Below are 16527 nucleotides of genomic sequence, written 5' to 3'. Positions count from 1 at the left end.
CTTCCAGACCGGGCAGCTGGCAAAAGTGTGGCAGATTTAAGGTAGAAAACCTGGTTATCACCCTTAAAAGTATTTTCTTTCCTTGTCTTCAACCATCAACAGGGCAGTAGTGCAAAAAAAGCTCAGTGGCCAAAGATGGCTTCACAGTTACTGCCTCCGCTGCTGCCACAACCAGTGCCAGGCCCTGAAGGGACAAGCTAGAGGCAGCTCTCCCTCAGGAGCCCCTAGCCCTAACCTTCCTCTTGGTGTGCACATGCAGCAGATGGTCTGCCTGCCTGGCAAAGCTGTGCCCCCTCCTTAGGCATCGTGGCTGCTGCTGCAGGGACCAGGAGAGAGCACTACAACCAAGGACACCATAGGCAGACAGCAGAGGTTGGAGCTCCTGCACCAGCCCTGCATCCTCTCCCTGCTGCAGTGAGGATTACTCACTCACCCTTGCCTTGTTATTCAGTGCCTCCCCAGCTGAGCTTTGCTCCAGTTGCTGCAGGAACAGGGGGAAAGGAACAGGCAAAACTGATCCTAGAGCCTTTGAAAATGCAGACAAACACCAGTGATAAGCTCAGACCTTTATTAGATGGAAGAAGGGCTAAAACAAAATAAAACTCCTAAAACATTCACTGCACTGGTGCAGGACAAGGAGGACCAGGAGCTGCCTCCCTGGTCTTTGTTTTTTTTTAAAAAAGGGGGAAGGGACAGGTGAGGTTTCCATCGGTCAGCTCTGGTGATCCTGGGCAGGGTGGCTCAGGGCAAAAAAGAGGTAAGAGACACAGCTTATACTTTTATTTAAACCACTATATTATATATATATTTGCCTCTAATGATGCAAAAGGGAGTTCCAGGACACATTGAGCCATCTGAAGTCTCTTGCTTGAGAAACAAAACCAAAACAGAAGTGTTGTTTTTTTTTCCCCCCATTATTATTTATTTAAAAATTGGAAAATAAAAAGGTGAGGCTGCAGCTCAGGGCCACAGTGACCAAACTGCCCATGAGTTCATCTTCCACAGCAGGAGGACAGGGGGAAGACTAAAGAAAAGGAAAAGACCACAAAACATTTTTTTCCCTTTTTTTTTTTTTTTTCCTTTAAAGTAACAGCTATACTGGGGGTGGAGGCAGAAATTAAACCAACAGGACATATTGATTCCTTTTTTTTTTTTTTTTTGTTTTTTTTGGGGGGGGGGCAGGCATCCTTATTTGCCTGAATTTAGAACTGCATTAAATAAATGGGCTCCAGCTCCAATAAAAATGACGCAGTTTGCCTTTGACAGAGGTATAAAGCCCATAGAGCTTAAAAAAGGAAGGATGCCCTGGTGCAGATGGGAAATTAATAATTAGTTTTCCTACAAAGAAAATAAAATGGGCTGCAAGATGCAGAAAAAACACATTTAGGCTCTATTACATTTACAAATACATACATAAATATATTACAACAGCAACTCAAAGAGGAAGCGGGTGAGTCGCACAGAGGATGCAGTTCTCCCCACACAGACATTTGGCTGAGGAGTTACTTCTCCTAATAATTCCAGAAATGGGCTTCAGCTTCTTTTCTCTTCTTTTTTTTTTTTTTTTTTCCCCTCCTCTCTCCTCTCCTTTCATTCTCTCCCCCCTCCCCAGTTTTGGTTTTAGTTTGTCCAGTATGGAGAAGTGCCATAGGCTGTTTTGGTAGCCTGAGACTTTTGCTGCATGGTGCTGGGCTGGTTGCGCTGACCAGATCCACCCTAGAAATCAGAACAGGAGGAGACATCAGCATCAGAGGCAGGAGGCCACAAGGAGAACAGCAGGGCTGTGGGAAGCAGAGAAGCATTCTCAAGGTGAACAGAGACTGCACCAGCAGGATGTCAAGTGTTCAGAAGGAGCAGTTACTACCTATTTCTGGACTCCAAAGCAGAATGCTTTTTTTTTCAGGGAACATTTACAGTGAGGAAAAGAAATGCACCAGTTGGTGAAATCAAATCAGAAACTGGAGCTGACACGCAAGGGGAAGCTTGTTTTTTTTTTTTGTTGTTGTGTTGTTTTGTTTTTGTTTTGTTTTGTTTTTTGTTTGTTTGTTTTTCCCAGTCACAGTGCAAATGCTCGTGTCCAGGGAACAAACTGCACCAGCTGCCTCAACCTTCCACCCCCTGCACCCCTCTGTGTCCACATTGCAACAGCCTTTTCCAAACAGGACTCGGCCTTCAGCCCTCCCAGGCTAGTAAACAGCATCTAGTCTGCTAGCCTGCAACCCTGCCAGGCCACATTCCCAGCAAGCAAAGCAAAACAAAACCAAAATAAAACCAAAATCCCACACTGGGAGGTAAGTGGGAGCAACATGCGCTTTGCAAAAGCTGCAGGGGCTGACTCACCTGCCCATCTTGTTGAAGATGGTGATGCAGCATCTGGGAATGAGGCTGCTGATGTGCAGGCACGATGTGGAGAAAAGGGGCTGGAGCATAACCTGGGGCAGCACCAGGGTTCAAGGGCCCAGTAGATCCGAGAGCAGAGGGCAGGCTGAAAGGAGGCGGTGTGCCAGCGTGGAATCCCTGCTTGTCAAACGTCTGCACAGGAGGCAACGGGGACAGCATCAGAGACCGGCAGGAACAGCCCCACAGTGACCAAACAAGAACAAGAGTGGCCTGAACACAGATCCCTGCACCTCTCATCAACCCTGTGAGCAAGCCAAGTCAGGCCAAATACCTGTGGGCACTTCAGATTGAGTTCAACTCCTCACCTGTATTTCTGCACTGATGCCCAAAACTTAATTTTATTTCCATGGCTACTGTGTTCTTTTTTTTTCCCCCGACCTCTTTTTGCTTAGTGGGACATAGGGTGGCAGCAGCTGCCTGAAATCAGTCTATCAGACCTCTCAGGGGCTCAGGCTGAATTATTTGACCTACTCAAGGCATCCCAACAAAAATGCAGGAAGAAATTGCACTAAGGTTTGGCTCCCCCAACCAAAGCTCTGCCCCTAACACTACACACATATCCAAGATCTGCTGTCCTACTCCTGGGCACGAAGCACAGACTGATGCACACTGGGTCTGACTGCCCTGACAGAGGGTGCAAGGATGGGGAAAGGAGCTGGCTGTAACTCCACTGCACAGCTCATCGAGCACTTTCTGCTCTCCCTGGGAACCTGTATGCAGAGCAAGAGCCAAAGGTGGAGCAGAGTGGTGCTGGCACCCATGGGAGAGACCCTCAGGTACAGGGGTGGGCACTGCTGGCTCATGTCTCTGAAAAAAGCTAACATCCTCTTCACTCGTCTGCTTTAGAGGCAATTTTGATTATGTTTATTTGCACCCACAGCATGAGTGAGACAGCATGTGACAGTGCAGGGAGCTCTGCGTCTGTGCCAGCAGCTTTGGCCAGGAGTGGACATGGCAGAGGCAGCAGGACAGAAAGCAAGACTCCTCTCCAGCTAGCAGAGCCAGCATAATAAATGCCAAAGCCTGCTGACCCCAAGCCCAAGCTGCCTGGGAACTGTCCCCAGCTGCCAGGGCTCTGGCACAGTCCCACCAAACCACCCATAATCAGGGAGCCACCAGGGTAGAGGGTCCAGTGTTCCTCACCTGAGTCTTGTTATAGACTGAGCCACTGATATCAGGCACACCTGTGTTACTTGAGGTCACAGAAACACCTGGAAAACAAAAAGGCACTGAAAACAAGAAAGCCAAGCAGCACCCTATGTGTGCTTTGCTCCTGGTACCTCAGTGGGGGCACCTGAAACCACTGCCTCACATGCCCTCCTGCTTGGTGCTCTCAGACTAACAGCACTCCGGCCAGGAGCAGGAGCTCAGCTCCCTGCTGCAAAGCAGGCAACCAGCTGGGGACAAATCACCCATGTCCACTGCACACAGATTACGGCTGGGATTCAAATGCACTTCAGCGTAGCCAGCTGCTGCCCAGTGAACACTTTTAGCTTGCAGAAAGCCAGCTTTCCCCCAGGATTAGGGATGCATTTGGCTCTATCACAGCATTCAAGAGCTTTCCAGTAGTGTGCTGAGCAATGAGCCTCAGCAGCTGATACATGCTTATGCCCTTGTCCTTTCGCATCATGCAGAAGGATGAGGCCTGCCCTGCTCCTCCACCCCTACAGAATTAGCATCACTGGCTCAGGCTGGCTTCCACCTGGATCAGCTAGTGCCACAAATGGCTCAGGAACAGCCACTTACCAGCAAGGGGACTCTCAAATTGGCCACTCATTTGTAGGTTTACAAGGACAGGATCCGATCACTTGGATCGGATTACAAGCAGTGGTTCCTGTGGCCACTGAATCAGACGCCTGGACTTGGTGGGTTTGCACTACTCTAAGGCTGTACCCTTCCTAGGAGATTTTACCCTTCCTAGGAGATCTCTCCTTTTTGCAGGCCACAGAGGAGAGCACGATCAGCTCCTGCTTGAAGATTGATGTACTGACTAGTCCAGGGGGTGTTTCAAACGCACAACAAGTGCTTGGTATTTGCTTAAGCCCAAGGATGAACTAGTTAGTGCTAAGCAGTTTGGTATACATTTCTCAGGTCTAACCAGCACGTGCAGAATAAAGCTTTCACATGAGCCATGTACATTCCTTAGCCTTTATGGTCACAGAGGACCTGTAGGCATGAAATAATGCAATGAGTTACAGAGCATGGGGACAGCAGCTGAAACAGCCCCAAGATACGTGAACTGTCTGGCTTGCTCTGAATGTACGGCTATCTCAGGAATCTACCAGGCTCAAAATCCAGTCAGTGTTTGGCAGAGGACCATTTTGGCAGTAGCATCCCACTACTTCGAGACCATTTACTCTTCACCAAAGCCAACTCTGACAGGGAAAACAGCTCACTATTTCTCCCATGTGTAATTGAGGACAAAACTGCGCATCAGCCACACAAACCCTTATGCGATGTTCAGCCGTTAGGTTTAGAGGGAACACTTGGACCATTAAAAAAATGCATTTTGTAATACGGGAGATGGAGAAACAGCTTGGATGTCGACCCTGTTTACAGCTGGCTTCTGTGTTGACTGCACAGCACTGGCAATGCTGGGAGTTTGCCCTGCTGAATCCCACTCAGGAGTAACCTCAAGTCTCATGTGTTACCTTTCCCAGGTCCAGTGCCAGCAGATTTGTTTTGTGCTTGAGATGACCCACTGTAGCCTCCTTTGCCGAAATCTCCAGCTGCCGTTCCCTGCGTTAAGTCATCATAGCCTGCCAGTGTGTACAAGACAAGGTGTTACAGGGTGCAAGCAGCTCTGCAGACGCTCCAGTGAAAAGCGCAGTGACGAGCGTACCTGCTCCATAGCCGTGCTGCCCGTAGCCACTTGCCTGCTGGAAAGGAGTGGACGCGGTGTTCAGATTGACTCCATGCTGCTTAGCAGATGCCGGAGGTACCTGGACAAAGGAGGAAGGATAACAAAAGCTGCTGTTAGCTGGGGAGCAGCGCACAAAAAGCAAGTTCCCTCTGCCATCTAGTGGGGAAGGCACCTCCAGCTCACATGGGAAATAAATTGGAGCCAGGAGCACTGGAATCACAGGGGAGGTGGCACTCACTGCTGGAGCAGCTCTGTGCAAGCCACATGTTTTCTGCTAGAGCTGCCCTTTCCCATGGCCTTTCTTCCCATTGCAATGCAACCACATCTCAAGCTGCCTTTTATTTCATATGTGCAATGAAATTGACTGCAAAAATCAAGTTTTTTTCCTTAAACCAAAACCAAGCAACCACAGCGCTCTCCAGAATCAAACAAAACCAGCTCCTGCCAGAGGTTGTTTCATAAAACGTAGTCCCTACAGTACTCTAAAATAGACTTATCTACCCTTCTGGCCTGGAGCATCACCTCTTTCCAAATAACTTCCTCCTGAGACTACCAGTGCTGCTCTACAGCTTCTTGAGGTCTCCATTTGACTCTGCAGAAGCTCCTAAGGGTTTTCAGGAACACTATAAACCCATGAGCTGCAGCTGTCTACTATTTACAGTAACCTGTGCCTATGAGTTCTGGCCTTTCGAGTTTCCTCTTGTGGAAGGGACAAGCAGGTATTTTCTCATCCTTGCACAACTTTTTTAGAGATCCTTTGCAGGATGGGGAAGATGTAGGCCAGATTTTGGTGGAGAGAGCAAAACCAGGTAAGTACGAAGCAAGGGTTACAGTTGAAGCCAACACACTTACAAACATGGTTGGCCCGTACTGGAATGCGCTGGGTATGCCTGGCATCCCAGCGTAGTAAGGGAGCCCGGTGTAGCTGTACCCCGGTGGCAGGGTCGGGTTGAGGAAGGGCTGCTGAGTCGTGTGGTGAGTCTGCGTCTGGTTCTGCTGCGGCTGGGCTAGCGTGGTAGTTGGAGCAGGGGAGGCAGAATCCCCGCGGCCAAATTTTGTTACGTCACCTGAGAAGGAAAAGACTGATCAGAAAGGGATGAAAGCTTCTCCACAAGGATCCTCTGAGTACACAAACTAACAAAGAGCACACCCTACACTTGAAAGGCTGCAGGTTTTCATGGGAAGAACTCTCCCGGTCTCTATTCCTGATGGCCACAGGGACATGGCCTGTTTGTGGCACAGAGCTCTGTGCCATGGCTAATCCATTGATAGAATGGAGACACGGATACTTACCCATCTCATGCACACCAAGGAGATTCATTACTATCAGATCATTGCAATAAAATATGCTAAAAGCAGAACTATGGTAAATAGCCAAAGTGCAAATGGTTGTTGGGTTAAAACATGACTCTCCTGGAGGTTAAACTGATTAGCCAAGCTTCATGGGCTGAGAGCAAGTTAAGATTTACAGGCAGTGTTGGGCATGTTTTTGTCAATGTTCATTTATGAAGCATGACTAGTTAGATGTCCGGTTCCTCACACCACCAAAGTTCTGGAGACAGTAGCTGAAGGCCAGGAAAGCAAGGCTTGCATCGTGGACCACCTTATTGAAGAAGTAGGAAGGGAAATTGGTTATTAACCCAAAATCAACTCCCAAGAGAAGTGACTACGAAGCAGAAAACTCCAAAACACTTGCATTTTTCTGACAGCCTACAGAGCAGCATGTTCATATGTTGCTGTTTGTTTTTTTTTAAACAAGATGACACATCATATCTCATTCCTGACCAGTACTCCTCTTTGTTGGTTGCCAAGAAGAGTGACAACATTCAATAACTGCGTTATAGGAATCATAATACCTATGGCTACAGTTTTAAGCTGTAATCAGATGGCAGTGGAAGAAAAGCTCTTGCTGAATATGCTGTACAGCATTAATATCATCTTTGCACATTGATAACTGAAGAACAAGAATGAGGAAGAGCTTCTTAGACCACATGCTTTTGGGAGCGAAGTCCATTAGATTTGAGGAGGGCAGGGGAGAACCTGCTAGAGGCAGCTCCTGGTGGCAACATACAAGTGCTAAAATAGCAATAACCAAGCACAGGTTGCAGCTGAAAGGGTTCTAAAAGGGTCTATTCCAGTGCCAAAAAAAGGAAAGCCAGCCAGCTGAATTTCAAGGAAAAGACCAAATAAACTATCAGGTATCTTCCAAGCACCTGTATGTGCTTGGGAAAGGCACTAGATGACACTGGCATTTACGTTTTTAAAAATTTTGCACTTGCTCTCAAAGACTATCCAACTTTATCCCAGAAGAGGTCATGTATGAATTCCCAATTAAAACCATGAATAAAAATCCATGTCAAAATTGAGAGGGAGAAGCTTGTTTTTATTTACTTATTTTCAGATTGGTGGATTTAAATTGCCTACAGAAGGGAAAAATGACTGCTTCGTCAGCAACAGCAGGATGACCTGCATTTAGAAACCAACACATGTCACTTATTGTCCTTGTCTTTAAATAGCACTCACCTGAGTATGGGTTGTTAGCAAGGCTCCCATCTCTGCCTGTCAAGGTTGCAGGAGCAGGGAATGTAATTCCATAGTAATCCTTAAACAAAGGTGACATCATTTATTAATAGTTGAAACCATAACAGAGCTGAGTAGCTCTTACACACCCTGCTTTATAAAAATAAGAATTTTAAAAGCACGGAATAAGGGAAGCTATAAGGTCAGTTTCTGCCCAAGCTTAAAACAGAACTAAAGATTTACCAGGATCCTCAATTTCACACTAAACCTACTCTATGGACACTTAATATCGTCTGCAGTCACTGTATCTCTTAATGGCAGCTTCTGCTTAGCCTGCTGATACATCTAAGGGCAGAGAGGAAAGTCACTTCTTGCTGAGCATCCACCTCTGCTCAAAGGCAATGACTAAAAGCTCTTCTCTCCCAACCCTCAGCTTAGAGCTGTCATCTTCCAGTAAGACCACACCTGGAAGAACAGACCCTGCAGGGTGCCAAAGACTTGAAGTCAGGCCAGGACCATAAAAATAACGGGGATGTAGTCTAAAGGTCTTATACAATGCCCTGTTCTCTAAAAGTAAAAAAAACAAACAAACAAAAAAAACAACTAGAAAAAGAACAAACTTGAAAGAAAATTGGAGCAAAAAGTTGCTAGCTGATAACAGAAAAGATTATTTAAATTACGTCACAGAAGACTGTAGATCAGTGGACTGCAAAGTGGGGTGCCCAAGACAATCTACTGGGGTATATGAAGATTTTTTTTTTGGATACCATTAATAACATGAAATAAAAAAAATAAGGGGCTGGGTGCTCAACCCCTTACCCCCTCCCCAAAGTGATAGGGGTGCATGATCAAAAGAGGTGGAGACCACTGCTTTGGATCATATTCTAGGTCCTCTACAGAAAGACAGTCCTCACCCTGGCAAGCTTGCACTCTGAGATAACAGAGCACTCCAGCAAAAACAAAGCAACATTTCATTTTCAGTTGGGGTGAAGAAGTTGCCCTTCCCTCTCTGGGTGAGCTCCACCTGGGAGGCTGGTACTCCACCAAGCAGTTTTCCTCCTGATGTTCACTTACTCCTCACCATCCAGAGCTAGTTAATGCCCTCACCACTCCTCTCCCCATTTACACATTCTCCAACACCGGAAAAGTATCCTCCTCCACGCTCATCTCTGCAAATTCCCTGACACCTCAAATGCTTTCTCTGATTTAATTGGACCTTCTACCTTGCTGCAATTCTGCATCTCGCTGCCCTGTTTCATACACATCCTCCTCCTCCATCACTGAACATGAAATAACCTGGCAAAGATTTAGGATTGCAGGGACTTCGTGTAACTTGAAACCACACCATATTTCATCATCCTTTCCTTCCCAGGTAATTCTGTCTTATCAACTCATCAAATGTAAACAACAAAAAGTAAATAAAGGGAAACATACATAAACAGAAACACAAAGAGTATCAGAGCATTATATAAGAAAAATTGATTTGGGTAGGCAAGGAAACCTGAAAATAAAACTCAAGCAAAACAGTCCACGAAAGCAACAAAAGGGAAACCCTAAAACACTTCTGCAGCACAGCTGCCCCAACCGCCCCTTGCCACAGCGATTTCACATCCCCCACCCAGCCACATTGGCCTGCAACCAGCCTGACCCGCAACTGGGACACCCCAGCACCCCGACAGCAGTGCTGGGAAAAATGCATGCTGCCCCTGCCTGCAGCATGTGGGCACACCTCGCCTGGCTCCACAGAAGATTGAAGGAAAAAGGCAAACAGAAAGCAAAAACGAATGGAAATAGGGGAATTCTCTCTGGATGATGATGAAGGGAAAGATGCTGCACCGCATAAAGCCCAACACATGGCAGCACCCTGAGCATTGCTACCACCCGCACCACCACCCAGCTCCAACAGGCTCCTGCCCAGAACAACTCAAGCCCCACCATGCCTGGGCCCACAGCCCTACCACCAACAGGCATCTACGGCACCCTGGTGCTCCCGCTCCTCCCTCATGCCTCCTGCCAACACCTTCTCCTGCAGTCCCCTGTGCCTCCACGACAGCACCTTCCCCTGGGACAGCCTCCAGCTCCTCCGGAACATGGCTTCCAGCCCCACACAGCCCTGCCCATAACAACACACACCTTGCTCCTTCCCAGACACCCTCCTGGACACCAACAACACACAGCAAGCCGCACACACTGCCCTCCACCTCCTCCAACAACTCTTTGACATCCTAAGCAGCCCCAGCACCCCCGCGCACTGGCTCCACACCGCACGCCACAACCTCCTCAACCAGCTCCAGTACCACCTCCAGAACCACACCTACAGCCCCTGCGCATGGGGACCACATCCGCCTCGAGGCTCATGCCTGCTTCCAGCGCATCCACTGCCTCACCCATGCCATGCTCTAAGAGGAGCCACACACATTCCTCCCACACTCCTCCTATTTATCTATTTATTGCAAACAAATAAACCTCACCTTTTGTAGAAACTTTGACAGTGGCTCTTGTCTCACCAGCACAGAACCTCCTGCGGGGGCAGCCCACCTCCACACACAACCACCGCATCGAGCTCCACACAGGGACACAAACACAGGGCCATCTCCCCTTCCCTTCCGTCCCTCATGGCAGCCAGAGCTGGTATAAGGCAGCGGGGAACAAAAGGCTGCTCCAGCGTGCTGGGATCACTCCCAAATGCTCATATCCCCAGGGCCTCCACAGGTGCTCCACACTCAGGCAGCACCAAAGGAAAAGACATGCCACCCTCACTCAGCGTTCAGCTGGACATGCTGGAGATGTGGCACAGGACCTTCCTGCACACCATGTCCCCGTGCTGCTTGCTGCACCGCTCAGACCTGCAGGTCACCCACCTTTTTTGTGTATGGCAAAAAAGGTCACCTGCAGGTCACCCACCACATTTGTGTATGGCAAAGGCCATACACAAATAATTTGTACTATCTTGACTTCAGATACTGCCTTTACATGCATGCAACCCTTGTAGACCTGCCAGGATGGACTTAACTCCATTCCTTTAAGTCTGAACTTCCCATTTCTTGTCAACTTGCTGAACCCCTGTGCAGAACTGCCCAAGAACCTACAACTCCATTGTGTATTAATCTATTTGTGAGAAACAAAGTTGTGTTTTTGCAGTAGAGAACTAATTTTCTGTATTCCAAGGTAGTTGTGTAGTCATAACAAGGAGAAATGCTAAGTAGATAAGTGGACAGTAGAAGGCCTCACTGTTCCAAAATAAGGAAGAAGCTTGAGAAAAACAGGATGAGCAGTGTGAGAACAGTAAAAAAAAAAAAAAAAAAAAAAAAAAAAGAGTAGCTTGTGAACCTGTAGTACTCAGCCAATGAGGAAACAGGGGAGGTGATCAGGTGTCGGGTAATAGGGAATAAAAGGTTATGATTTGTTTACTAAAAGCACTCCTAATTGGCAGGACACCCACCATTGCAATCGCGAATAAAAATAGCTTCACAGAAGGTCCTGTCTGAAGAAAATTATTTGAGATGTTTCTCACACACAACAACTTTTTTTTTTAGAAACAAAAGTGAACAGATAACAGCAAAAATAATAGTATTCCTAAAATATTTTTATGTAAGTCACATGTTTAACAGGCACAGCAGGGAATGGTTACAGGCAGGTGTGCATTCACAGCCCCACACACAGATCCCCAGCACAAGCCTTATTTTCTCCCCCACCAAGCCCACACTGGCAGCTGCGAACAGCTGCTTTGAACTAATTCCAGTGCTGCCCTGAAACAAAAGCAGCCTCACTGACATTCTCCTGTCCCCATGACACCATTGGTACCCCATTCCTTGTCAGCTAAATGCAGGGGTAACCCCCAAATGTCCAAGCTGACATGGACACCGTCCCTTACTGAATGCACACACTTAAGAATCAGCCGCCTGAACCTTCATAAAAATCACTTCAGAGATGTTGCATCATATCCAGCAACCGCTCTTCTCTGCTACTTTATTTATCTAACTCCTTTTCCTCTCTTCACAAACCAAAACCTACAGCACCAGATCCCCACTCCAGCATCCTCTGCTTTTATGGGAATAACAGGGGAAAACCCAACTACACCATCTTTCCAGCAAGAACCTTCAAACAACACCCATGGAAGAGTAGGGATGAGGCAGGAGATCCCAAACACACTCCCCCCAACCAACAGCCGTGGGCCAAGACACAGGCTTGGACAGCACATGTTTTGTGTGACAGCAGCCCCAGGCACACACCCTGACATCAGCCCAGCAAATCCTGCACTTCTTGCTCTTCTGCACTGAGCCCAGGCTACAGCTCATACACTCACTCCCTTGCCTCATTTCTTCCACCTACGCTTCCTGGAGAGCCTTCCCATGTTTCCAGTTTCATTGCCTTGTCATTAATGAACTCGCATTATCACAGACATGTCATCACAGTCTGTTCTGTGGGAAGTACATCTGGTGTAGAACCATGAACCTACTCCTAACACTCCTCCTTGCAGTAGACCTGTCATAGTTTTTTTTTTTTTTTGATCCAAGCATGTTCTTATTTTAATACCAATATTGTCATTTCCCTAATTCATTATAGTATTTCTTACTTGTTTTGAATAGCTTCACCTCAATTTGTACAACATATCTGCTATATTTTTGTAGCCATCCTATATTTTTTTTCCAGAACTGATATCAAGCTGCCAGGTCTTTCCTTTTATCTCAATGTGACTTTATCTGCTCTCACTGCAACTTTCCTGGGTTTCAAAAAACTTTCACTAGAAAGTAAGACATCCTCATACAAAAGATTTTCCAGAAACCTTCATCACTTATTTCCAAATCATTGTGTGCTATTTATATTGGACCTAAATTTAAGGTCTGCTGAATACATGAACAACTTCCAAATAACAGACATGTCAGTTTTCCACTCCAATTGTCTGACAGGTATGAAGCCTCTTCTGAAGCTAAGTACTTTTTCCATGGCCTTGATTTTCCCATTACAGGAAATATTCTACCTTTTTTCATTACCTGATACTTTATTTTGGGTCTCACTTTTAATTTCTTCTGGCAATACTTTTTTTTCCCCCCAATTTAGTATTAATTATCAGATATTGTCCACATTTTTTTTTCTAACTAATTCAGTTATCTGTCAGACTGGTTCTTCTGAAACACCATTTTTCTCAAGTGGTTTCTGTTTGCATAGAATGTTTCCAAATCTTAACCGCATTATCACTTGTGGCCTACTCTTCCTTTGATTTTGATGATGAGCAGACAGACAGGGTTTTGTCTGGGACATCCCTGTACTCCATTTAGCTAACCCCCAGATTCCACATGGAAGACTCGGTACTAACTTGCTTAATTACAATCTTCATCCAGTAATACCTCCTTCCAGATCACTGCTCACTCATTGCTCCAGTTTTGCCTTTATGGATACAGTGCATTAATCAATCCTTTGACTTTTCTCAGTTACATACTACCAGCCTTTCTGAGTTCCTTACCCCAGTTTTGGGGTGGGGGGAAACAACTTCTCACCTTTCTGCATTCTAGGCTGAGGTTCCCTGTGAATCTAACTACCCGTGATTCAAGTTTCTCCAATACATCATTTATATTCTGGATTCATTTAAGAAAGAAAATTGTGTACTTCCTCTCCTGCAGCTTACCTGCCGATGCATTTGTTACCACGATGCATGCAAAGAACTCCAGCTTTAATAGCTTCAGCAACCTGTTAGTGCACCCAGTGGCTGTCAATTTGTGTACTATGTCTTGTTGTTCAAGCCCACCCCTTGCTAAGAGAGAAGCTCATGCTCAGATTTCAACTAGCTTTGAAAAGACTTTGAAAAGATGGAGTTTGCAGATGGACAAATGTAACAATCGCTCTATACCCATTTATATCACCTAAAGAAACTGTGGATATTAAAAAACCAGAACATAAGGATAAGCTCTTAATCACCACTGAGCAAAGCAATTTGTGTTGGACAGAGGATCAATACTGAAGATAATGCTTAAAATGAAATAAACCAAGCTATTTACTTACCATTGGCAGCCTGGATTGAAGCATCTGTAGATCATCATAACCATAAATCTGCTTGAAGACAGATAAAAATACAACATCATTATAACACTTTTCTCTGATGCTGACAAATTTGGGGCTTTAAACACAGTTTGATCTAGGACAAGTCTTTGTTAAAGGTGTATGGCTCTATGCTGTATTGTGTAATCACGAAGCACTGTAAAATTGTAAGGCTAGTAGAGCTTAAAATGGCTTGTCACTCTAATATTGTTTTCAGGTGACAGTAGTCCTCTGAGGAGAGTCTGCCTGTTCAGTCTTCAATACTGTTTTTACAGATGCATCATTCATGAATTAATAAAGATCTACTGGGCATTCAGATTTGGGAATAAAAACAAGTCTTTTCTGCAATTATTCTTTCAGAGAATATGACAAAGACATAATGAATGTCTTTATCGAGCTCACCCCTCACATTCAATGTGATAAGTAAAGCAGTTAGTTTCTGATTCAAAAATTAGATAATGAGATGTTGATCTTGGTCAGACATCAAAAATCTTTGTGCAGCCTTTCAAACTATGACAGACAGGACACATCGCACAGTTCGACCATTACTATGGTAAGTCTATTCCAGTAACACAAACCTGAATAAGTCTAAATTTAATGAAAAGGCCTAAAACCTTATACCACCAAAAACCACAGCAGAACACATGCTCAGCTTTGACAGCAGCCACACCAATTTTGAAATTTTCTATGAACAGTAAACTCCCACTGAATATATTGCATATTTCTTTGGCATTTGGAAGAAGAATTCCAGGTGCAATACATGACAAAACAAATGCCTTGGCATAGACAGCAAGAGGTCTGGAGGGCCCACTTGCACCAAGGTTTAAGTAAACAAGGACAGGTACAATTAAATTGCTTACTGGGTAGGCAGGCAGAAGTCCTCCAGGTCCCACAATATACTGGTTATGCAACAAGGGCGGTACACCTTGGGGCAGATTTGGGGGAGCTTTGCCTGTAGAACCAAAATGCAGACACTTTAACAAGCCTTTAGAAAAGGCTTCAGCACCAAGACAACATAGCTCACGAGCCCTGGCAGCTGCACTATCGTAGCTTTTAAAGAACAGTAAAATTTAGTGCTAATTGATGAAAATGCTCAAAATAGCCTGAAAAGTTGAACCATACCTAAAGGAAGGGAAAGCACAGACTACTTTAAATTCAAAATAGCCTCTGCAGAAAACATCCCAATTTTGTCATTTACTCTGAGCGGATTACAGGAACTTCTCTCCTTTCCTTGGTCCCCTCCTGAAGGTAAAACGTAGGCATTGTTCTTGATCTGAGAGCAAATTATTTTCTTTCATTTTCTGCCCTGTCAACACATTTCCCCTTGCTGCCAGCAAGGGACCAGAAAGCACTAAATATCGCTAGTAAACTTTTTGTGGGTTACTTATTGCATTTGGGAAAATAAAGAAGATTGAGACAGTCTCAGGTGCCTCTATGAAGCAGAGCTAGTAAGCAGAAGGGTAAAAAGGCACTTTGGCTAGTTAGACGCTTCATTTACAAAGAGTGGGAATAGGAAATGAGAAATTCTTGTGTATTTAAGTTTGATCTTAATATTTACATCATTCACTTCCCTCCACAGAATTTCCTTTTAGCAGGTTATGTTGATTAGAAGAGCAAAGAAATTTAGCATTGCTTCCACTTCAGTAGAAGAAGCCTTCCCACCTTCTGTCAGTGGATGCTTTGGAAGAAGTGATTATTGCTGTGGAATAACCCACACATCAGACAGCTTTTTTCCTCTCTGCAGATGTGGCAGTAGGGATATGACACATGATAATGAGGACACTGCAGTGTACTTTGATACTGCCAAATGAATTCAAGTCGCAAAGAAGACTGAAAGGAAAGCTAATGTAAACTGACGGTCAAGAGCTGATCACAACCTGGAATATAAACTGTGCAAGTCTTCTAGTCCAAAACTTGAAGTGAGAACTGCTCTGGTGTCTATTTATAAAGCTCTTTAGGGATAGAACGTGCTATATAAATGCCACACATCACACCCTAACAAATACTTCAAATACACAAAATCAGGCAGCTTCATTTTATAAGCCAGCAAATAAAGCATACTGAAAATGCTATTCAAGAGTGTGGATTTCTTAGCGTAGTTATTGCTGGTGAGATGCTCAACTGACAGCCCTGCAGACTGGAGTCCTCTGTCTATCCATGTGATCTGTTAATATTGCAAACCTGAAGACACTAAGGGAGCTGCCCGCGTGGTAGCAGCTGGTATAGACACACTGGTAACGCTCAGGCCAAGGCTGTTTGTAGTGTTCATACTGCTTGCCATGCTGACAACCGAAGAGGTGGTGCTACTAGTGGCTGAGGTTGAAGCAGTTGAAAAGGTTGTTGAGGGCTGGAGCGAAGTTGTGTTCTCAACACTAGTGTGCTAGAAAGGAGACAAAAAGATTGAGGATCACAGAGCAAAACCACAGTGGAAGACGCTGTGGAAAAAAGACAATCTTATAAGTAACAGCAGCACATGCAAGAGAATGTTTAATAGTAAATGCATTACTTATGTACCAAGCTAGCAACTAAGTCGCATGCTTGTGATTTTCAAGTATTCAAAGAAAATTATTAAAGTTTAAATTAGGCAGCTATATCATCACAGAATTGTATCACAAAAACTCAAACATCCCTCCATTGCATTCTTTCTTGCCATTTGACTGTTTACTCATTTCAGCTAGTACTTATTATATAAAATAAATGTCTATATT

At 45.2% G+C, this 16527-nt stretch overlaps 1 protein-coding gene across 3 annotated transcripts in view; it reads right to left on the bottom strand.

Moving 5' to 3' along the window:
* Positions 1-1576: 1576 nt before the first annotated feature.
* Positions 1577-16527, bottom strand: part of LOC116501378 (ubiquitin-associated protein 2-like) — a 115776-nt gene continuing 100825 nt past the window's right edge. Inside the window, exons 19-29 of one of the 3 annotated variants that reach the window (XM_032206897.1) lie at positions 16001-16199; positions 14680-14771; positions 13784-13834; positions 7787-7865; positions 6804-6866; positions 6116-6330; positions 5243-5342; positions 5052-5159; positions 3544-3611; positions 2341-2532; positions 1577-1716 (exon numbers count right to left, since the gene is read on the bottom strand). In XM_032206897.1, coding sequence (XP_032062788.1) covers positions 1621-1716; positions 2341-2532; positions 3544-3611; positions 5052-5159; positions 5243-5342; positions 6116-6330; positions 6804-6866; positions 7787-7865; positions 13784-13834; positions 14680-14771; positions 16001-16199 — 1263 coding nt within the window. In that variant the 3' untranslated portion in view covers positions 1577-1620. The remainder of the gene's footprint in view (positions 1717-2340; positions 2533-3543; positions 3612-5051; positions 5160-5242; positions 5343-6115; positions 6331-6803; positions 6867-7786; positions 7866-13783; positions 13835-14679; positions 14772-16000; positions 16200-16527) is intronic. The other 2 variants (XM_032206898.1, XM_032206899.1) reach the window with 2 other exon arrangements.

This window comes from Aythya fuligula, chromosome W (genome assembly GCF_009819795.1).
Source record: "Aythya fuligula isolate bAytFul2 chromosome W, bAytFul2.pri, whole genome shotgun sequence".
NCBI classification, from domain to species: Eukaryota; Metazoa; Chordata; class Aves; order Anseriformes; family Anatidae; genus Aythya; species Aythya fuligula.
Note: the sequence above shows the minus strand (reverse complement) of the source record. Positions and strands in the feature narration are given on the sequence as shown.